A 22,671-nucleotide genomic window follows, 5' to 3' on the forward strand; every position below is an offset into this window, starting at 1 on the left:
GAATAGAATACTGCCAACGACAACACAAAACAATGGATGTGAATGGAGATAAGTTTCCACTGCATGGTACCAGCTCAGCTTGCCTTGCCTTTTTTGGTTTTCCATTGGGCAAAAGCAGGGGTCCTCAGAGTTACTACAGGGGGGCCGCCAAATCTTTGTGTGATATGATTTTTATGTTTTACATCAACCACTTGAACCCGAGCATCCCTATCCTGAGGAGAACTTTAGCCAAAATATAGCAGATCTGCGAGGCGTTGTGAACTTGTAGATCGGCTATTTTTTGGGCAAAGAGGTTTGGTGTAGAGGGAAAAAAAGAGCAGACCAAGTAAAAACATTTTTTTTAATCTGAAACACAATTTGATACAATATAGAGGGGGTCCCTGCTTCATCTTTCTCCCAGCTAGGGGGTCCCCTTAGCCTGAAAACGTGGAAGACGTTTTCAAACAACGTATTTTTTTTAAATTACGTTTTTTACGTTCTTGGCAGAATTGGTAATTGGAAATATTTTTTACATTTTTGGCAGGGAATGAGTTAATGGGTTAAAAGACAGAATTCATTATTTTACCCATCACGGGGGTCCAGGGCGATGGCTCGGGGGTGCTCCACCTCTCCGGCCAGCAGGGTGGTCCTCATGGTCCCGTCTAGCTTGGCCACCTCGATCTGGTCCAGGTTGCTCTCCACCCAGTAGATGTTCCCTGCGATCCAGTCCACCGCCAGGCCCTCGGGCGTGGCCAGCCCGTACTGGATCACCACCTCGAAGCTGGTCAGAGCTGATGGTTTGAAACAAGAGGAAAAACGGAGAGTCTTTGAGCTTAAAGGTTTCATGACGTTCAGTTTTACCACACATTAAAAGTCTTTGTCATGGTCCTTCAAACGTGTATAGAAAGTTTTAATTAAAAAATTCCACTCCATTGATCCATGGCAGGTGTTTTTCTCTCACATTTCTAAAGCCTTTTCAACTGCAATGAAAAAATAAATCTTTGCCTGCGGGTGTCGCTGGTGAGGGATTTTGCCTGTTAACACATCCACCGCCAAGGGCTAATCTCATAATGTACTCACCAGTGCCAAGGTTTTATTGTTGTTTTTTGTTTTTTTCAAGTCGCCATAGGCCCCGTTAAAATCCTTTAGAATGCGCGATGGACTGTTTGTAAACAATGTGCACATGTCCCTGCGTCTATTAGTCCATACCACGCCATACCACGTGTCAAACGGAGCCGCCATGTTTGAGTTCTGACCGTTTATGTTAACATGGGAAATGCGAGGAGGAAAAACTACACAGGTTTTATAAGGGTTTTAGTGTGCTACTTAGAATGGAGGCCGACGGGAAACAAAAAACGGGATCGCACTTCCGGTCGACTTCCGGTGGTGTTACACTGAAAATGGTCCCCCTAGAAAATTGAAAAAAAAGAAAAAAATTGAAAAAAAGGAAAAAGCACCCGGACCGTAGCACTACGGTCTCGGCGCTTAACAGTTGGATTTAACGGACTGTAGGACTACGTTCTTGGCGGTTGATGTGTTAATCATCGCCTCTGCTCCGCCACCCCCCCCCCCCAAAGGAAAGGATAGGGGAGGGGAGGGGCGAGGAGGAGAGTGGGCGGAATTAATCGGCTGTGACCTCACTGTCGAAGGGCCAAGCTCGGATTACTTGTCAGCCTAATTATTCAGAAAACCCCAGACCACAGAAAATCCACTGAATGTTCAAAGTTCAGATTTTTTAGGTGTAATTGAGGTCATAAAACCCCCCAAAAAAACATAAAAAATTAAAAAAGTGAAAATGAATGTCATAGAACCTTTAAACTGTGTGCTGAATGAAGCCTGATGCGAGGGCGTTAACCTGGTACACACTGTATTCAATGCTCAAACAGCAACGGTTAGTTTTACTTTATTCAGTTTTTCCACAAAAGCAGCGCTGGGCAGCTCATTCCCCCAGACAGTTTTTCTTTATTGAGATAGATACAGTAGAAGGAAAGCAGAGACAGCATGGGGAGGCACGGGAGGGAATCCTATATCTGTGATTTCATCCTAAAGGGTAATGCAGAGCGCAGTGTTTTGTGTGTATAATTTATCGCTAACCATGACGTGTTGCGAGCTTGTACAGTAGGTCGGCAATTTTGGGACCTTCCCTCGTACATACAGAAGTATGAATTGGGCTTAACCCATTGAGACCTGGAACTGTCTCATTTTTAGATTTGAGCTAAAAAGCATTATTTTACACTTTCGGCTATTCAAAAATAGTAGATATACAAGCTCATAGCGCGGCACCGAGTGCCGCGCTACGAGCTTGTAGATCTGCTATTTTTGAAAAATCGTGAAAATGTGTGCAAATCTTTCAATATATTTTTAAAGCGAACATTTTTAACTCAAATCTTTGCTTCTAGCGGTCCCCGGAACAATATATCTTGATGGGGTCGACGGCCAAATACATATAATTTTTGGGGTCCTTGACATGAAAAAGTTTGAGCACCACTGATATACTGTAGAAACATACGTTTTACAGAAAACTGTTGAGATTTAGGAGACATGTAGAATCGGCTTCAGGTGTCAAGGTTTTGTCTCGTCTCAAATCTCTGGTCTGAACTAGGCGTTAAGACAACCCCATTACAGGGTGCTGCAATAATAACTACTGTAGCTTTAATGAAAGTGACATTCTGTGGCACTTTGGTGCCATTTAATTATTGCCGATTTCTAACTGGAACCAACTTGGGTTTTTAATGCAGTCTGTCAGCCGCTGGCCTCCTGTCACTTGCACCACTAGTACTGTAAATGAATCCCCCAGCTAGCACACATGTTTCATTGTAACCCCCCGCCCCCCCAACCCCCCCAACACTGGATTGTTTAGAATTCTTTACTCTTATGGAATCAGTCACAGCGTGGCACGCACAGCCGGGTCTGTCAATGTGGTTTCTACCAACACTCTCTTTCTCAACTCAACCAGCCCACTTCTGAGAAAACAAGCCTGTTTTTCTTACACTCTCTCTCTCTCTCTCTCTCTCTGTACAGTATATCACTTTTTTATGTTTTCTCTCTCGCTTCTCTCGCTCTCACTCCATTTCTCATTTCCCAGAAACAACTGGCTCCCATGCAAACTAACTGTGTGTGTGTGTGTGTGTGTGTGTGTGTGTGTGTGTGTGTGTGATCATCTCTGGCTGAGGAGGATCAGACGAGGCCTTCACAGGGCCTTCCACTGGTAATTAGAGGCATGGGCCCTCTTCACAGTTTGCTTATTGGAATGCTGGAGCCACTACTAGAGCAGCATTGGAGGGGGTGGTGTGTGGTGTGCGTGCGTGCGTGCGCCCGTGCGTGCGTGCTTGCGTGTGTGCGTGCGTGCGTGCGTGCGTGCGGGGGGGGTTCCGAGTGCCTTTGTTCAGCAGTTGGCAGTCCTTGGCCCCCATGTTTGCCCACAGCTCAGAAGATGGCAAAAAACGTCTACAAAGAGAAGCAGCAGGAGCGCTGATCTATGAGTCGCTGTTCTTTATGGTGGCAACAGAGCGTTGGGTACAAACGTGGACCTGCTCCGTCTGTGCCGCCCACACCATGTGTCTTTTCTGAATGCAGTCACGCACACCGAGCGCTGAGACAAATAGGAAGAGACAAAGCCTTCCGTGTGCCCCCTAAGTGCTGTGCTGGGAACAGTCTTTGGTGAAAGAGAGACCTGCGGGTTTGTTTGGGGGGCCCCCGCTTCGAAAGACTTAAAAACCGGGTCTAAACTCGCAGCCACATATTCTTCTGACCGCGTATAATTTTTCATAAAACATTTTTTGTTGTTTAGCGAGAGAAGATACTCTACCGGCTTAACGGAAATGAACACAAAATTGCTTTCAATCAGCCATGACAACAAACAATTGTAGTCTTTTTCTGATGGAAAAGTCCATTCAAATTAAAATCTACTGTACCTCTAAACATAAGGACACCATCGAGCATCTGCCGGTTATTACAGTATATGAAATGAGAGCTTAACACATTGATGGCCAAGATCGCATTGATGCGTTCTTTCCAAAAAAAACATTTTTTTGGGAAAATTCTACAATGGGCACCCTAACACGCTTTGGAATGATCGATCGTCACTCAGAGAAGTAGTATGTGGATGTGACGTCATCGCAAAAAACGTCACATCCATTCATCCCAACGATGGGATTTTCAGAAAGACAGCTGTAACTCAGTTTCTTTTTTTTGCATTGAAAACCACCCGTTTTCAACGGGCCGTAGCCCCAAAATGGCAGATCGCCGTTGGAAGGTTGTCGTTCCTATGGATACACAGATACCTCCGCCAACCCACGGGGACTATTTTTTTTTGTTTTTTTGGGACACAAATGTCGGTTCCACGGCGTTTCAAATATCATCGGATTGAGGTAATTACGCTGGCAAGGGGATAGAAAACTATGTTTAAAGGAGGAGTTCACCCAAAAAATGACTTATTTTCTATCAATTGCATGCCCCATGAAGCCTTGAATTCATGGATTTATTTTTGCTTTTGTGGCATTCCTAAGCCAATCATTTGATGACCGGGTGTGTATCCGGTAGGAGACACAAATAATCTACTTTGTGTCTCCTACCGGATACATTAGCCGGTAGGAGAAGGGAATCAAATTATTGGCTTAGGAATGCCACAAAAACAAAAATAAATCCATGGATTCATAGGCTATGCAATTGATAGAAAATAAGTAATTTTTTGGGTGAACTCCTCCTTTAATATCTTGGCAATCAATGTGTTAAAAAGGTCCCAAATCTGCATTCACAAACTACTATAAAGGTTTGGGGTACAGGGTTAGTTTACAGTACAGCTCTCCTGGGGAGTCAGTCTCACCTCCATTTTCAGACAGCTTCCCACGGTAGATCTTGTCCTCCACCACGTCTGTCCAGTACAGCGTGCTCTGGTTGAGGTGGAAGTCCAGGGCGATGGTGTTCCTCAGGCCCGGCACCAGCACACTGAACTCCCCCTTATGGAGCTCGATTCTCCTGATCTCGTGGCGGTTGGAGAATATGATGAAAGGCTTGAAGGGATCTGATGGTTAAAACGGCAGGATAAGACACTGTTGAATGGATTTACGCTGTAGGAACAGTGCTGTAAGTGCTAATAGGGCATTGGTTCTCAAAGTGGTTCCAGGGGTACTTGAGGGGGTTCCAGGGGGTCCCCAGCTAAATGATGGATAGGAACCAAATGGACCCTTGTGGGTCTGTAACTCTGAGAGTGTACAAATGGAACCAAATGGACCCGTTAGGGTCCATTTGGTTCCATTTGTACACTCTCAGAGTTAAATTAACATTGATTTTACAATATAAATTGGGGTCCCAGAGATATAAATGCCATTAAATGGGGGTCTGTAGCCCTAATGCATGTCAAACTGGGGGTCCTTGAAATTAAAATGGTTGAGAATCACTGCTAGAGCCGTAAAAATCTTCTCTTATGGGGGTCCCTGGCATATCTTTTCATATGGGGGTCCGCGAGCTAATAAGTGTCAATTTGGGGGTCCTTGACATGAAAAAGTTTGAGAACCACTGTACTAGGGTGTTCAACAGGGTGGTCCTCAGAGCTACCACAGGGGGTCCGCCAAATCTTTTTTTGTGTGATGATGGGGGAACATTAGCTGAAAATAGCAGATCTACAAGCTCACAACGCCTCGCGCCGCGAGGCGTTGTGAGCTTGTAGATCTGCTATTTTCGGAGAGTCGGCGTAGAGGGGAAAAGAGCGGACCAAGTACAGAGCCAACGGTCAGGTCGACTACATATTGAGGGTTTAAAGGTTAACTATCTGAAAATACACATTAACATGAATCCAGCTATCTAGGAAATCTAGGAAAAAAGTTTAATCTGCGACACAATTTTATACAATATGTTGTGGGGGTCCCTGCTTCATCTCTCTCTCAGCTAAGGGGTCTTTGGGCAGAAATAAAGTTAAAGTCCCTTCAACCCCCGTGAACTAGATAATAACATTCCTGTGTTACAGACTGAAAACCTAATGTAGGAATGGACGAAGGAAGGAAAAGAGAAAGAAAGAAAGAAAGAACACTGTCATTTAATTCTCCGACTGACTTCCAAAACGTCTCTATACATGTCTGTCTTTTTAAACCCATTAAAACCGGGAACGCATCTGTGTAACCACTTTAACCATTATCTTATACTTTGGCTATTCAAAAATAGCAGATCTACAAGCTCATAGCGCGCTATGAGCTTGTAGATCTGCTATTTTTGAAACGTCTTGAAAATGTTGGCAAATCTTTGAATATATATATATATATATATTTAAAGCGAACATCTTTTAACTCAAATCTTTGCTTCTGGGGGGTCCCTGGAACAACATATTTTGAGATGGGGGTCCGCGGCCAAATACATATAATTTTGGGGGTCCTTGGGGGACATGAAAAGGTTTGAGAACCCATACCACTGATTATAGCAACATACGTTTTTTCAAAAGGATTAGGATTTAGAAAACATTTGTAGAATCCACAGAAGGAAAGATTTGAGTTAGAAATGTTCGCTAAAAATATATATATATATTCAAATAATATGTATATATATTAAAAAAAAATCTCAAAAAATAGCGTATCTACAATCTTGTATATCTGCTATTTCTGAATAGCCAAAGAAATCTTAAAATGACACAGATGCGTCCCCGGATTGAATGGGTTAAATTAATGTCCCGGCTCCCCAGTGTCTCAGTCTCCTCACCGGTGCTCTTGCAGCTCTCCATGTCGGCCTCCAGCTCCCAGCCCTCGTAGCAGGAACACTTGACGATGGATTTCTCTTGTTTGCACTTCTGGCTACACTTGAGGTGTTTGGCGCAGAAGTCACTGATCTGACAGGTCTTGTTGTCGGTTCCCAGCTCCATGCCCAGGGGGCAGGAGCACATGAACCCCTCGCCGGGGATGATGCTACAGTTGTGGCTACAACCGCCGTTATCCAATGAACACAGGTCTGTTGGACAGGAAGAGAGTGGCATGGGAAAAGGTTTTTTATTTTGCACATAATGTGAAATATTTTGCCCTCTGTCCCATCCTAAATATTAGGAGCAGCAGCGCAAGCAAGAAAGCGAGCACACGTCGCTGGTACCAACAGGACACCAAAGAACATTTTATGGACATTATAGGAGAAATACACACTATGGAAAAACTAACATTCATACTCAAGACTACAAGAGGACAAGTTACACAAAAAATGGCAAAAGTGGACTTTCTTCCTTCAGCCCATGGACAATGTATATATAAAAAAAACACTTTGTACTAAAGTAATAACTGTAGCAATTGTAGAATGCAGCCCTTTTGCCTTGTCTTGTGTTTTTTTGTTTTCCTTTTAATGTTTGTATCCTTGTGTGTTTGTTTGTCTCTTGAAATCCTTTTCCAATAAAAAATTAGTTAAAAAATATATATTAGGAGCAGCGGGCACTATTAATACAGCACCCGGAAAGCAGTTAGCGGTGTCTTGCTTGTGTCCTTCTAATTCCCCAAACAGCCTCGATGTCTGTGTATGGCCTTGAGAGATGCAAATAAGAAAACATAGCTTGTTGTGTATGATTTAGACCACTGGTTCTCGAACGTGAGGTTCGGGATCCCCCAGTGGTCCTTGGGTGGCTTCCAGGGGGTCCCCAGCTAAATGATTGATGGTTAATAGGAACCAAATGAACCCTTAGGAGTCTGTGGCTCAAAGAGCGTTCCATTTTGTACACACTCTGATATCAATTAACACAGAGGATTTTACAATGTATTGTAGATTGGGGTAAAACCATCATATTAAATGGATAACAAACTGAGGGTTCTTGGAATTGAAAATAATTGAAAAGTTTTATACTTTGGCTATTCAAAAATAGCAGATCTACAAGCTCAAAAATAGCAGATCTACAAGCTCATAGCGCGGCACCGAGTGCCGCACTATGAGCTTGTAGATCTGCTATTTTTGAAAAATCCCTGGCACAAAATATTTTTGAGATGGGGGGTCCGCAGCCAAATACATATCATTTTGAGGGTCCTTGACATGAAAAAGTTTAAGAACAAATGATTTTTTTAGACTACAGTAGTGTTTTTACCACAGAGTTTCTCGTCCGAGCCGTCGGGGCAGTCGTCCGTGCCGTCGCAGAGCTTCTCGGCGGGCAGACAGATGGAGTCGTTGGTGGCACAGACGTGGTGGGACAGTTTGCACACCAGCGCCTCGCAGTTGTCCTCGTCCGAGTTGTCCTCGCAATCGCTGTCTCCGTCGCACACCCAGGCCTTGCTGATACAGCGGGCTGAGGGGACATCATACACATCATCGACCTTCAACATGCATCCCTTCTCAATAAGATCATTGCAATTGCAGTGTGCATAGCACTACTGTATATAATCAGGTTTTTCTGCTCTCGAGGGAAATCAATCCTATCCATCCACCATGAAGGTCAAAACCAATTATCTTTTCCATTTATGTGGATACCTACCCACAACTCTATATGTCCCTACCCCCCTATATCTATATCCTCCCCCCCCCCCTTTTCTTTTGTTGACAAAAATTAATATGCAGTAGATGAACATATATTTGTATAAACATATATATAACATATATATCTGTCAAAAGGCTAAAACACAATAAAGCTTGAGATTCTATTTCAATTGCGGTCCTTTGAATGCATTGTACCAAGACATCAGAGACACATACTTCCCACAGATTACTACCACACACAGAGATTTTGAAAACGTGACCAATGACAAAAAACTCCCATATCTGCTGGGCGAAGTACAACAATGTGCAAACACAGCAGCAAGATTCATGAGTTGCTGTGATAGGAGAAGGATATCAAACGGAACACAACCACCCTAAAGACTAATCATTGTGTATATTCCTACACTATACCTGCACCCAGTGATCTTGGTACATAGAAATTGATCTATTGAAGATTATGGCTTTCAAATGTACATATTTTTTTATTTGATTGTATTGCTGTATTGTTGTATTGTGCTTTCTGCTTTGGCAATGTAAACGTATGTTTTCTCATGCCAATAAAGCCCTTTGAATTGAATTGAATTGAATGTAAATGTGTGTGTAAACTGGTCTTGCGTAGGCAAACTACAGTGAATTTAGATGTCACCAGACGTATCAATTAGGTGGAGATCTCCGATGAGTCCGATCATCTGGCTACAGACGGTCTAGTCCCAACAGGACAACATTATAATCCGGGAAGTTCCCTGGCCTGCGCTGTTAAACAGGCCCTTAACAGACCCTTAAACCTCCTCCCCCCCGGCAGATTGACTGGACGAGGAGGATGTCCTCACCGGAGTCTCGGCAGCTGAACTTCACCGCCGGGTCGCACATGTGCGTGACGCCTTCGCAGTTGTTCTCGTCGCTCAGGTCCATGCAGTCCGTGTCTCCGTCACAGCGCCAACGCATGGGAATGCAGAGGCCGTCCATCCGGCACTGGAACTCGTCTACATGGCAGCCGCCTGGGGGGCGCGTGGCTGTGCACCAGAAAACAGGAAGGGAAGTGTGTTATGATGGTTTAGCAAAATAGCAGAGGTGCAGAAGAACACAGTTCCAGTCTATGAGAAACTCCACGTGGACCCCGCGCAAGGGTCCATAAACACCAGGGACTTTAACTGAGAAGGAATAACAGGGTTGCTGACATAAGGCCAGGATGTCCTCCCACGCTACATTGATTGATGTCACGGTCAGATTAAAGGCTGCTCTTAACCCATTAAGACCTGGAACTGTGTCATTTTTAGATTTGAGCTAAAAAGCATTATTTTACACTTTGGACTATTCAAAAATAGCAGATATACAAGCTCATAGCACGGCACCGAGTGCCGTGCTACGAGCTTGTAGATCTGCTATTTTTGAAAAATCGTGAAAGTGTGTGCAAATCTTTGAATATATATATTTTTAAAGCGAACATTTTTAACTCAAATCTTTGCTTCTGGGGGTCCCTGGAACAAAATATTTTGATGGGGGTCCGCGGCCAAATACATATCATTTTGGGGGTCCTTGACATGAAAACGTTTGAGCACCACTGATATAGAAACATAGGTTTTTCAGAAAACTGTTGGGATTTAGGAGACACGTAGAATCGGCTTCAGGTCTCAAAGGGTTAAAAGACGTAGTAATAATGACATCCCTTCATGGCAAAGGTGAGCGCTGGGCACAGCTGAGCAGGAAGCGGGTCTGGGACCTTTTCCGCGCTGAACACAATATGTGGGAGGAAAGGCAATAGTATTGCTTTTCCTTCCACAACTAATGACTTCCAGAAGGAAGGCCCACAGTGTAACCACACACACACACACACACACACACACACACACACACACACACAGACTGCTCATTAGACCAGCAGGTTCAAGTGCAGCATGCTGTGACTCAACAGGAATGGGTTTAGAATCAATCCAAATGAAGTGGCACCTACCTCACCAGGACATATCCACGCACACAGGCACGCACACACACACACACACACGCACGCACGCACGCGCACACACGTTTGCACTTCAAAACACACACCAGGGTCATCAGGACAACTGCCAAGCTATTAGTTCCTCAACAAGAGCAGCAGAGGAAGGAGTGCCGTTTGAGAGGGAATAAGGAGACGCCTTTAACTGAAGATTCTCGTGAGACAGCCTACAGTACTACACGCCTGGCCTGACCTGACCCAACGCAGCAGCGTGGCCACAGCCAAACGCTCCGTCTCAAGTCAGTACCGCGGCCTGGTTAACCCACACTTCCTACGACAAGCCCCGCGCCAAAAAAACAAAACCTCCAGCCATTTTACTCCTCCGTCGACGCGAAGAAAACTCCCATCGCTGCTGCAGCAAAAACATCTGCAGCAGCTTGTGCGAGCCAAAATGAAGAGGCGCATTGTGCGAGTGTGGCTTTTGTTTGGAAACAAGGCTCAAATCTTTAAGCCGGCCGCAGAGAGTAAACACGTCCTGAGTGCAGCAACAACGTAGAAGATGTGTTCTGTAAGTGGCAGCTGGAGGTTCTATGAGCGCGGCAGGCGGAGGTTAGGTATGCGGTAGGGAAAACGAGGCCCCTGTAGCGGACTGGAGCCGGTATTCGTTGTGACAACTTCTCTCTACAGCACGTAAACACAGTGATGATGATGATGATACACAATGCAGGCCAGAACACCGTGACGAGGCGCAAGCCACCGAAAGTGCGATGCGGTGTCGAACGCGCCGTTAACAGTCATCTTTGTGAGGGAATGTAATTTATCTGCATGCACGTTGGAGAGAGAAACGAGACAACACTAGCGCTAGAATAAACGCATTGACTTGACCGCAGTGTTGCCAGATTCTGTGAGTGAATCAAGCAACCAGGTCTAGGAAAAGCAGCCCAAAAGAAGCGACTATAGACCATATTCACACGGCGGCCATGTTTCTATGAAGTCAATGAAAGTAGCCACCCCGGGTGGCGGCACTTTCAATGTTAAATTCCAATATGGCCGCCGTGTGAATATGGTCTATGGCCCACATGAGCACTTTAACATATACATCAGCTATTTGAAAATAGCCGATCTACAAGCTCACAAAATAATAAGCAGATCTGGCAACCCTGCTTGACAGTCTGTCGGTCTGGGACCGGCGGGCACAGCATGTGTTGGCGCCCCCCCCCCCCCCCGTTCCTCACCCTGGTTGGTACAGTTGGCGTGCGTCTCGTCGCTGTAGTCTCCGCAGTCGTTGTCGCCGTCACACGTCCAGTACTCGGGGATGCAGCGGCCGCTGTTGCACTTGAACTGGACGCTGGAGCAGGAGTGGCTGCAGCCCGCCTCGTCACTGTTGTCCCCACAGTCGTTGTCTGAATGTCAAGCACACACGCACGCACACACACACACACACACACACACACACACACACACACACACACACACACACACACACACACACACACACACACACACACACACACACACACACACACACACACACACACACACACACACACACACACACACACACACACACACACACACACAAAGTTAACCCATTGAGGCCTGAGGTTCCGATTCTGGCAAAATGCCAAAAACGGTTTTCTGAAAAACGTATGTTTCTATATCAGTGGTTCTCAAACTTTTTCATATCAAGGACCCCCAAAATGACATGTATTTGGCCGCCGACCCCCCATCTCAAAATATTTTGTTCCAGGGACCCCCCAGAAGCAAAGAATAGAGTTAAAAATGTTCGCTTTAAACAATTATATATTCAAAGATTTGCACACATTTTCACGATTTCTCAAAAATAGCAGATCTACAAGCTCGTAGCGCGGCACTCGGTGCCGCGCTACGAGCTTGTAGATCTGCTATTTTTGAATAGCCAAGGTGTAAAATAATGCTTTTTTTTTTGCTCAAATGAAAAAGTGACACAGATGAGTTCCAGGTCTAAATTGGTGAAATTGCTGTTGGCTATTCTATCCCCCATTCAGACAGATTGATGAAGGTCTTACTCACCATTATCACAGCGCCAGTTGACATTGATGCAGCGACCGTTGGCACAGGTGAATTGGGTCAGTGGGAAGCAGGTTGGGTAAGCTGGGGGGAGGGGGGGTGAAAGGGGGGTTTGACAAATTATTCTTAAAAATAACATGGTAGCACATTTTAGCCATCGTCGTTTCAAACCTAAACCAAACTACAGGCAGAGACAAAGCTAGAGAGCACACAGGGATAGAGGCGGTATAAAAGACCCACCACAGGAGTCTGGTTCATCAGAGCGGTCTCCGCAGTCGTCGTCCAGGTCACAGGTCCAGGAGATGGGGATGCAGCGCCCGCTGGCGCAGGGATACTGGTTGGGTGGGCACGTCCGAGCTGCAGGGAAATAATGGTAAATGGACCTCATTTAGATGGCGCCTTTCTCCAACGCGCTTTACAATGTACTTCATATTCATTCACCCATTCACACATACAGTCACACATGCAAGTAAATATCCCCTTTTTTAAAAATTATGATTATTATTACGGGGCCAAAAGGGTGGCATTTCTTCCTTGGCCTAGTGGGAATGTGTTTGTGAAATTTCACGGAAATCGCAAGCTGCGTTCCTGATTTGAGGCATTTTGTTCAAAGCGGACCAATCCTGTACATTTTGGAAGCCAACCTTAGCCAATGAGGATGGAATATGGGAAATCGGACAGATCCGTGTTGATCACATGACTATAGAGATACTGCGTACCGATTTGCATGACGTTTGGATAAAATCTATAGGAGTAATATTTAAAAAAAGGGTTTGCACAAATCGGCTTCCAGGTGGCGCTATAGACGGGTTTCATGTTTGTAAACATTGAGAGGATATGACCGCGCAGAGGAGGGGGTAAGCCTATGGGTGCGTTTGGAAATTACGCACCGGAGCACACTCGCCTATTAGTTTGTATTGGCCAGTGCGCTCACTGCCGCTCAGGGCTGTATTTTCGAACGCGCCTTTCCCCCAGGCATGCGCAGATTGCGCATTCTGCTCTGTGATGACGTCGCGCGGAAATCCGTCTATAACAGGCCCATGTGAAAAATTTGAGGCAGAGGTTCTGAATTGGCATCCAGGGAGTGTGTGTGCACAGTTTCGCAGCGACCGGGCCAGCAGTGCCGAAGATTAGCTGCTAACACACGGACAGGACACACGGACACACACGGACGGACAGGGGGTAAAACATACTCTCTCGCCATGCCTTTCGGCCTGGCGGAGACAATAATTTGAGACGCGTTGAGAGTAAACAGGGCTAATGTAGGTTTTGTAATAATAATCAAAATCTACAAAGTAACCAGTAACTAAAGTTTTCAAATAAATGTAGTGCAGTAAAAGTACAATATTTGGATCCGAGATGTAGTGGAGTAGAAGCAAAAGTATTGGAAATTGGACATAGTCAAGTAAAGTACAAATACCTAAAAATTGTACTTAAGTACAGTACTTGAGTAAATGTACTTAGTTACTGTGTGTGTGTGTGTGTGTGTGTGTGTGTGTGTGTGTGTGTGTGTGTGTGTGCGTGCGTGCGTGCGTGCGTGCGTGCGTGCGTGCGTGCGTGCGTGCGTGCGTGCGTGCGTGCGTGCGTGCGTGCGTGCGTGCGTGCGTTCGTGTGTGTGTCCGTGCGTGCTTACCAGAGCAAGTAGTGTTGGATTCATCCTCATCGTTGCCACAGTCATTATCACCATCACACAGCCAGCGCACAGGAATACAGCGGTTGTTCTGGCATTTGAAACGGTCGGTTGGGCAAGTGTGCTGGTCTGGAGAGCAAAGGGAAAAACACAAAGTACAGGAAGTGATAGAGAAGAGCTGTGAAGATGAAGGGAATGGCACGCGCCCAAGCCGTGTGTACACGGCACATTGAGAGTATTTAGCCTTGTTGGGCTAGTGTAACACCATGACAACTGTGTTTTGTCTTAACCCATTAAGACCGGGAACGCGTCTGTCATGTCATTTTTAGATTTCTTTGGCTATTCAAAAATAGCAGATCTACAAGCTCATAGCTATGAACTTGTAGATCTGCTATTTTTAGAAAGATCGTGAACATTTGTGAAAATATTTGAATATATTATTTTTTTAAAGGGAATATTTTTGACTCAAATCCTTGCTTCTGGGGGTCCCTGGCACAAAATATTTTGTCCGTGGGCAAAATACATATCATTTTGGGGGTCCTTGACATGAAAAACTTTCAGAACCACTGATATAGAAACATACGTTTTTCAAAAAAACTGTAGGATTTACAATACATTTTGTAGAATCCCCAGAAGCAAAAATTTGAGTTAAAAATGTTCGCTTTAAAAAATATATATATACTCAAAGATTTGCACAAATGGTCAAGATTTTTTTTAAATAGCAGATCTACAAGCTCATAGCACGGCACTCAGTGCCACGCTATGAGCTTGTATATCTGCTATCTTTAAGCCAAAGTGTAAAATAATGCTTTTTTAGCTCAAATTAAAAAGTGACACAGATGCATTCCAGGTCTTAAAGGATTAATAATATTCAACATTTGATATCGTGCCATTTATCCGGTGAAAATTAAGTTTATGAACCCTCTAGAGATGTGACATCAATGAATGGAAGTATCTGGAGTTCACTATCTCCTTAATGAAGAGCAAACACGGCCAGTGGAGTACTGGCATCATCACACCGCATGGAAAGAGACAAATCTTGGAAAGTGCAGTTAGCACTCCTGTCATCTCTCCTTAGCCTGCGATCTGAAACAGAGCGTGTTTATCCTCCCGTGTTGCTGGTGTAACCATGGCGATGATGATGACGGGGCACACACACACACACACACACACACACACACACTCACGGCAGAGATCGGGGGCTTCGTCGCTGTTGTCCAGACAGTCGTTGTCCCCGTCGCACTTCCAGCGCTCTTGGATGCAGCGGTTGTTCTTGCAGGCGAACTCCAGAGGCTGGCATTGGGGCGGAGGCACATAGGAAGGGTTTGCTGGAGGAGGAGGAGGAGAAGAAGAAGAGGTACAGTAAGTGGAGAGACAGGAGGGTTTACTGAGACTGTCCCTGAGCAGTAGAACACAGTAAAGCTTTGTGGTGCAGCATAGGTCATCTTTTGTCCCCTTTCACGGCTTTAACAATATTGGTGCAACAAAGGTTCTTGGAACCTTTTTCCCCCAGCTCAGTGGTGGAGTAACTAAGTAAATTTACTTAAGTACTGTACTTAAGTAACATTTTGAGGTATTTGTACTTTACTTGAGTATTTCCAATTTCCAATACTTTTACTTCTACTCCACTACATCTCAGAGGCAAATATTGTACTTTTACTCCACTACAATTATTTGAAAACTTTAGTTACTAGTTAATTAGTAGATATAAATGATTATATTATAAAACAAACATTAACCACTTTAGCCCTATTTTCTACCTAGGCTATTTGAAAATAGCCGATCTACAAGCTCACAACGCGTCGCGATGCGACGCGTTGTGAGCTTGTAGATCTGCTATTTTCAAATATTTTAGTACTTGTACTTTTGGTACTTTAAGTACATTTTGATGCCAATACTTTCCTACTTTTACTCAAGTAAATTTTGAATTTTGGACTTTCACTTGTAACAGAGTATTTTATATAGCAGTATTGGTACTTTTACATAAGTAAAGAATTTGAGTACTTTTTCCACCACTGAACGAAGGTTCTTGGAACCTTTTTCCCCACAGCTGCGGCAGAGATATAAAGTATAGATTGTGTGAAAGGGCAGGAAAGCCGAGCCTCGGCTCCTGCTGAGTAATGAATTTTCCACAGCTTTCTCAGATCGATCTTTTTACATTGTAAAAGGTTGGTAAGTACATTTGCAGGTGACGTTGTCGGCGTCCAGGATTTGGTCGTCAGCGCAGCCACAGGACCGTCCGTCAGGTATGGCCAGACACAGACTGCCACAGCCGCCATTGTTGACTCGACACGCGTTGGCACCTGCAAATACACAATACAGCACAAAAAAAGGACATGACATACTGATGTTATAAGGCAGGGGTCTTCAACAGGGGGTCCCCCGCCTAGGGGGTCCTCAGAGTTACTACAAGGGGGGGGGGGGGGGGTCTCCAAATCTTTGTGTGAGTGGAAGTTTTTTTGTATCAACCACTAGCATCCCTATTCTGAGGGGAACGTTAGCCAAAAATTGCAGATCTACAAGCATGTAGATCGGCTATTTTCGGCAGAGAGGTTTGGTGTAGAGGGGGAAAAAGAGCAGACCAAGTACAGAGCCAACGGTTAAGTTTACTTAGTATTGAGGCTTTAAGTGGTTAAATGTCTGAAAATACCTATTAACATGAATCCAACGTATTAATAGAAAAGATAACAACAAACAAAAAAAATACATTAATTTACACAACACTGATGACAGCGCTGTCAAACAAGTATATGAAGCCATCTATACAATGAAAAATGTTTATAATCTCCAACACAATTTTATACCATATGTAGTCAGGGGTCTCTGCTTCCCTGAAAAACGTTGGAAGACCCCTGTTATAAGGCATTACAAACAAAGGCTACAACACATCCCTATGATCGTACAATGATAATGGATTGGTTCGAGGTGTACAATGTACCTTGCTGCTGGTGTGCGTCATACACCCGGATTTCAAAGATGGGCGGCCTCTCGTTGCGGAGCAGGGTGACAGTCTTGGTGTCTTGGTCCAGTTTGTAGATGCTGCCGCCGCGGTACTCGTTCCAGAACAGAAATTGTTTGTAGTGACACAGGCCAAAGGCGTGGTTGAGCTCCTGTCCCTCGTACACCACCTGGCCAATCCAGAAGCAGCACATTCACACTCAGAAGGTTAAAAAAATAGCAGATATACAAGCTCATAGCGCGCCACTTCGTGCTACGTAGATCTGCTATTTTTGAAAAATTGTGAAAATTTGTAAAATCTTTAATTGATTGATTGATTGATTGATGTACTTTATTTAGTAAGACATGAGAACAATACAAGGTCTACTAAACTGGGAGACTCATTAAGCACTGAGCTTGTTTAAGATGAGATCCCCATGCACACAAATCATGATGACATAAGAGACAGACAGATATACACACTACTATACAGAATGTCATACAGTCAGCTTACAGGTTACTGGTATGAAGAGTGAAAAAAAATGTTAGGTTAAGACTTAGACAGGGTCCATTTTCGAATTGCAGCCTCCTGAAGGTGTATCTTTAGGGCAGTTTTGAAAGTGAGTAGGGTTTTACACTCCTTTACTCCTTTTGGTAGGGCATTCCACATTTTAGATGAATAGCATTTAGGAAGTATTTAGACAAATACAGGGGGATCCCAATGTTATGGTGTATCTTGAAGACCAGGCCCATAGCAAGTTGCTGTACTCTGTCCTCAACCCTAAGCCATCCAATCCTAGCAAAATGAGCAGGGGTTAGATGGGTTTTGTGATTGAGGCCAAGAAGTAGCCTTACTAGTTTGTATTGGGATGTTTGGAGCCTTGTTGTGATACCATGAAGTGCATGCATATGAATATATATATATATTTTTTAAAGCGAACATTTTTTACTCAAATCTTTGCTTCTCGGGGTCCCTGGCACAAAATATTTTGAGATGGGGGTCCGCGGCCAAATACATATCATTTTGGGGGTCCTTGACATGAAAAAGCTTGAAAACCACTGATACAGAAACCTACGTTTTTCAGAAAACTGTTAGGATTTAGAAGACATTAAAGTAGAATCGGCCTCAGGTCTTAAACATAAATCACTGGTCACCAACCTTGCGCTCTGTGGTGTTGAGGTACACCATCTCTATGCGGTCGTAGTAGGCGTCCACCCAGTACAGCATTCCCTGGGGGATGTCCAGACTCAGGCCGTTTGGCCACAGAACAGTCTTACTGGTCAGGAACACCTGGTGGTTGGAGCCGTCCATCCAGGCCTTTTTGATCTTGCCTCGGTTGCTCACGGTCGGGTCCTCCTCCCAGTCTGTCCAGTACATCCATCTGGTGCACAGGAGGAAAGCTGTCAGCTTCATGTCCACTCAAAAAGTCTGAGATGAGATCCTCTCTCTTTCTCTCTCTCTCTTTGGGACTTTTACTTGTAAAAGAGTACTTCTACATTGCAGTATTGATACTTTCACTTACAGTAAGTAAAACATTTCAGTACTTTTTCCTTTTGGTTTATCTGCTGCTGCAATACAGTAATCCAAATGACTTGCACATAAGGGCCGAGGGACATAAAGGCAGTAATTATTGTTCATCTATACATTCCAGTAATCTCTGTCTGTCCTTCAAATATCTCTCAGACTTCTCATCTGATGGACATTACACTATAGGCGGGTGTATTGCTGAGGACACCAGGACGTGTCGTGTTGAGTGTATTTTGCATTTACTCAAAAGAAAAAACAAGAACAAATGCAAAACAAAGATGTACAACATTCGCAGGAGTAACTCTGTGGAACAGCCTTGATAGAGATCTGAAATTGTGTAGCTCATTAAAAAAAATAAGATGCCTTCTGTATGATTTTATTCATCATAGCATATATACTTGTACAGTACAGCAAACACGTACATGTACAGAAAAGTATCTTGTCCTTGTACCTTGTTTCCTTTTTGTTGTTTTTTGTTTTCTTTCTCTCTCCATTTTGACTTTAATTTTTTCTTTGTTTTGTAAAAGGGTAGGCGTAATAAGCAATGCTTCAGCCTATACTGTACCTTTTTGGTCAGAAATGTGGGTATCTTTTCTTGATAACACTTTTTTTATTTTATTACTGAAATAAACTAAACTAAACTAAAGAATCGAACTATCGAATAAGCGGTTCTCCAAAGCCGGCCACCTCCGAAACCACTTTCTCTAACGATGACCACTGAGATAGGTTAGGTCATTGGTTCTCAAAGTGGGGTCCGGGGACCCCCAGGGGTACTTGAGGGGGTTCCAGGGGGTCCCAAGCTAAATGATGGACAAGAACCAAATGGACCCTTATGGGTCTGTAACTCTGAGAGTGTACAAATGGAACCAAATGGACTTTAACGGGTCCATTTGGTTCCATTTGTACACTCTCAGAGTTAAATTAACATTGATTTTACAATATGAATTGGGATCCCAGAAGTATAAATGCCATTAAATGGGGGTCCGGTAGCCTAATGCATGTCAAACTGGGGGGGTCCTTGAAATTAAAATGGTTGAGAATCACGGCTAGAGAGCCGTAAAAAAAACTTCTCTTATGGGGGTCCCTGGCTTATCTTTTCAAATGGGGGCCCGCGGGCTAACAAGTGTCAATTTGGGGGTCCTTGGCACGAAAAAAAGTTTGAGAACCACTGGGTTAGGGTGCAGTGAGTGGACATTGTGCACCGATGTCTCACCCGTGCTGGGGGTCGACCACGATGGCACGAGGGTGAGTCATCTTGCCCTCGATGAGCGTCTTGCGCGTTTGGGAGGCCTTCTCCAACCTGGCAACACTGATGGTCTTTTTAGGCCCGTCATCCGTCCAGTACAGGTTACCTCCCATCCAGTCCACCGCTATGCCTTCTACCGTGTGGATACCTGGAACAAGGTGAGAAAATGTCATAGTCAGGGGTGCACGTAACTGGTGCGCAGGTGCGCATGCGCACCCAAAATAAAAAATGCGCGGCACATCAGACGACACGAAGCGCTTTTGCGTACCAAGAGCTGGGACAGGAATTTCCAAGCTTATATTTTTTAGCAAAAATAAAAAATAAAAGCCTGGAGATCGAGGCTAGGAATGTACTTCCTGAAGACACACTCACACAATCACGCTAAAGCACGCGTCGGCCCCATGTACAGCCATTAGGCGCAGGGGGAGGGGACGCATGCTGCACGTGATTCACCAAACGGCGTGAGAAAAAAAAAACGGCGAAAAACGGCGGAATTTGGAAGCAGAGCGTCCTCTTTTCTCGCACCAACGTTGACAAAAAACTGTCCCGGTGGACACGTGCTGAATCCCCCGTCCGTCCGTCCGTCGACAAAACGCGGCGGGACCATTTATTTGGTGCGCACCAAGTCACATCTCCAGGTGCTCTTCTGAGTACTAGACCTAAAAAGTTATGTGCACCCCTGGTCATAGTGTCCTTAACCCATTCCATCCGGGAACGCATCTGTCTCATTTTAGATTTTAGCTACAGCCATTCTTTTATACTTTGGCTATTCAAAAATAGCAGATCTACAAGCTCAAAGCGCAGCACCGAGTGCTGCGCTATGAGCTTGTAGATCTGCTATTTTAGAAAAATCATCATTTTTTTTTGCAAATCTTTGAATATATATGTATATATATATTTTTAAAGCGAACATTTGTAACTCAAATCTTTGCTTGAATCTTATTTTGAGATGGGGGTCCGCTACCAAACACATATAATGTTTGGGGTCCTTGACATGAAAAAGTTTGAGAACCACTGATAATATAGCAACATAAGTGTTTCAGAAAACTGTCAGGATTTAGAAGACATTTGTAGAATCGTATCTCAGGTCTTAATGGGTTAACCGAGGACTAAATATAGTTCATAAAGGTAAAGTTAAAAAGGTAAAGCTGTACTTTATTATCCCCTTTAGGGAAATCTGTCCTCTGCATTTGACCCAGCCTAACTTCTTAGGAGCAGTGAGCAGCGACAGCGCAGCGCTCGGGGACCAAGTCCAGTTGTAAACGCCAGTACTTTGGTCAAGGGCACTGGGCAGGAGTACCCAACATGTCTTTTGATGTGGGAGGAAACCAGAGTGCCCGTTGGAAACCAAACGCCACACAGAAAGCCCACCTCTGCCGGGGATCGAACACCGGACCTTTCTTGCCGCGAGGCACCAGTGCTAACCTCTGCACTGCCCAAATAAATATACAACGTTAAACTATTATTCATAAATATAGTTGCCAGAGTCCTACAGTATTAGGCCTGTCACAATTATTACATAATCACCTAATCGCAGATAGTCTCAATCGTTTTTTGCTCTGAGGACCCCCTAGGGGTCCGGGACCCCTAGGGGGTCCACCAAATATTTGTGTGATTTTTTGTGTTTTTCTTTTTACATTAACCACTAAAGAATCCCTATTCTGAGGAGTACTTAAGCCAAAAATAGCAGATCTACAAGCTCACAACGCCTCGCAGCGTGAGGCGTTGTGAGCTTGTAGATCGGCTATTTTTGGCAAAGAGGTTTAGGTGTAGAGGGAAAAAAGAGCAGAACCGTGTACACAAAAAAAGTTGAATCTGAAACTCAATTTTATACAATATAGAGGGGGTCCCTGCTTCATCTCTGTCTCAGCTAGGGGGTCCTTGGGCTGAAAATGTTGAAGACCCCTGGTATAAAGTATATAAAGTAATTAAATGTGTGTTATTTGTCATATCTGCACCTTTTGTTTACGGAGCCTAACAGCCAAACAGAAATGTAATTTTTCTTCATAATGTTCAATGACAGACACACAATTAAATTCTTGGTCTCAATTATTTGAGCGACACTTGATTTCATAATCGTGACAGCCCTACTGTAGGTCCTATATGACTTCTCAGCAGTGTTGCCAGATTTTGTGAGAGAAACAAGCAACCAGGTCTAGGAAAACCAGGTCTAGGAAAACCAGCCAAAGAAGTGACTATGGGCCAAACGAGCACTTTAACATACACATCAGCTATTTGAAAATAGCAGATCTTACAAGCTCACAACGCGTCGCAATGCGACGCGTTGTGAGCTTGTAAGATCGGCTATTTTCAAATAAAATCTGGCGGGGAAATTATAACAAGCAGATCTGGCAACCCTACTTCTCAGTTCAGTCACGTGAAGAAAAAAAGAAGGGAACAGATTGCATCCTTTGACCTTCCTCACCTTCTTTCAGGATGGTGTCTCTCTCGGTGCCGTCTATCTTCTGTCGGCCGATGATGTAGCTGGTGGCGTCGGCGAAGTAGATGAACTCGCTGGCGGCGTGGAAGTCCAGAGCTCTGGGGTTCATGAGGTTCTCGATGGGAATCATGTACTCGTCGGGGACCTTGGCGTTCATGTCCATGCCCCTGATGATGCCCGGACGACCCTTACCGTACACCAGGAACAACTCGTGGTCTGGCTCTGCAGTTAAGGGTGAAATTTAGAATTATATATTAATATTATGAACCCATTAAACCCGGGAAACAGAAATCTGTGTAACCACTTTAACCATTATTTTATACTCTGGCTATACAAAAAAATAGCAGATATACAAGCTCATTGCACATCACTTAGTGCCGTGCTATGATCTTATAGGTCTGACATTTTTGAAAAATCTTGAACATTTTTGAAAAGTGTTGAACATTTTTGAAAAATCTTGAACATTTTTGAAAAATCTTGAACATTTTTGAAAAATCTTGAA

The 22,671-nt window shown here is 44.2% G+C and overlaps 2 protein-coding genes across 2 annotated transcripts in view; one reads left to right on the forward strand and one right to left on the reverse strand.

Annotated features, from left to right (window-relative positions):
• The window catches only part of esyt1a (extended synaptotagmin-like protein 1a), a 349,848-nt gene that overhangs the window by 195,194 nt on the left and 131,983 nt on the right, over nucleotides 1–22,671 (forward strand). The gene's annotated exons all lie outside the window — the stretch shown is intronic.
• Nucleotides 1–22,671, reverse strand: part of lrp1ab (low density lipoprotein receptor-related protein 1Ab) — a 197,559-nt gene that overhangs the window by 82,913 nt on the left and 91,975 nt on the right. Inside the window, exons 11-26 of the mRNA XM_084069511.1 lie at nucleotides 22,155–22,391; nucleotides 19,697–19,877; nucleotides 18,115–18,337; nucleotides 16,957–17,146; nucleotides 16,199–16,321; nucleotides 15,206–15,346; nucleotides 14,022–14,147; nucleotides 12,629–12,745; nucleotides 12,392–12,472; nucleotides 11,575–11,742; nucleotides 9,234–9,416; nucleotides 8,018–8,215; nucleotides 6,667–6,912; nucleotides 4,805–5,002; nucleotides 566–770; nucleotides 1–10 (exon numbers count right to left, since the gene is read on the reverse strand). The exon at nucleotides 1–10 is cut by the window's left edge and continues 155 nt beyond it. Of these exons, the coding sequence (XP_083925637.1) occupies nucleotides 1–10; nucleotides 566–770; nucleotides 4,805–5,002; nucleotides 6,667–6,912; nucleotides 8,018–8,215; nucleotides 9,234–9,416; nucleotides 11,575–11,742; nucleotides 12,392–12,472; nucleotides 12,629–12,745; nucleotides 14,022–14,147; nucleotides 15,206–15,346; nucleotides 16,199–16,321; nucleotides 16,957–17,146; nucleotides 18,115–18,337; nucleotides 19,697–19,877; nucleotides 22,155–22,391 (2,627 nt within the window). The remainder of the gene's footprint in view (nucleotides 11–565; nucleotides 771–4,804; nucleotides 5,003–6,666; nucleotides 6,913–8,017; nucleotides 8,216–9,233; nucleotides 9,417–11,574; nucleotides 11,743–12,391; nucleotides 12,473–12,628; nucleotides 12,746–14,021; nucleotides 14,148–15,205; nucleotides 15,347–16,198; nucleotides 16,322–16,956; nucleotides 17,147–18,114; nucleotides 18,338–19,696; nucleotides 19,878–22,154; nucleotides 22,392–22,671) is intronic.

Source organism: Gymnoscopelus microlampas (genome assembly GCF_963454915.1).
Source record: "Gymnoscopelus microlampas genome assembly, chromosome: 10".
Classification (NCBI taxonomy): domain Eukaryota; kingdom Metazoa; phylum Chordata; class Actinopteri; order Myctophiformes; family Myctophidae; genus Gymnoscopelus; species Gymnoscopelus microlampas.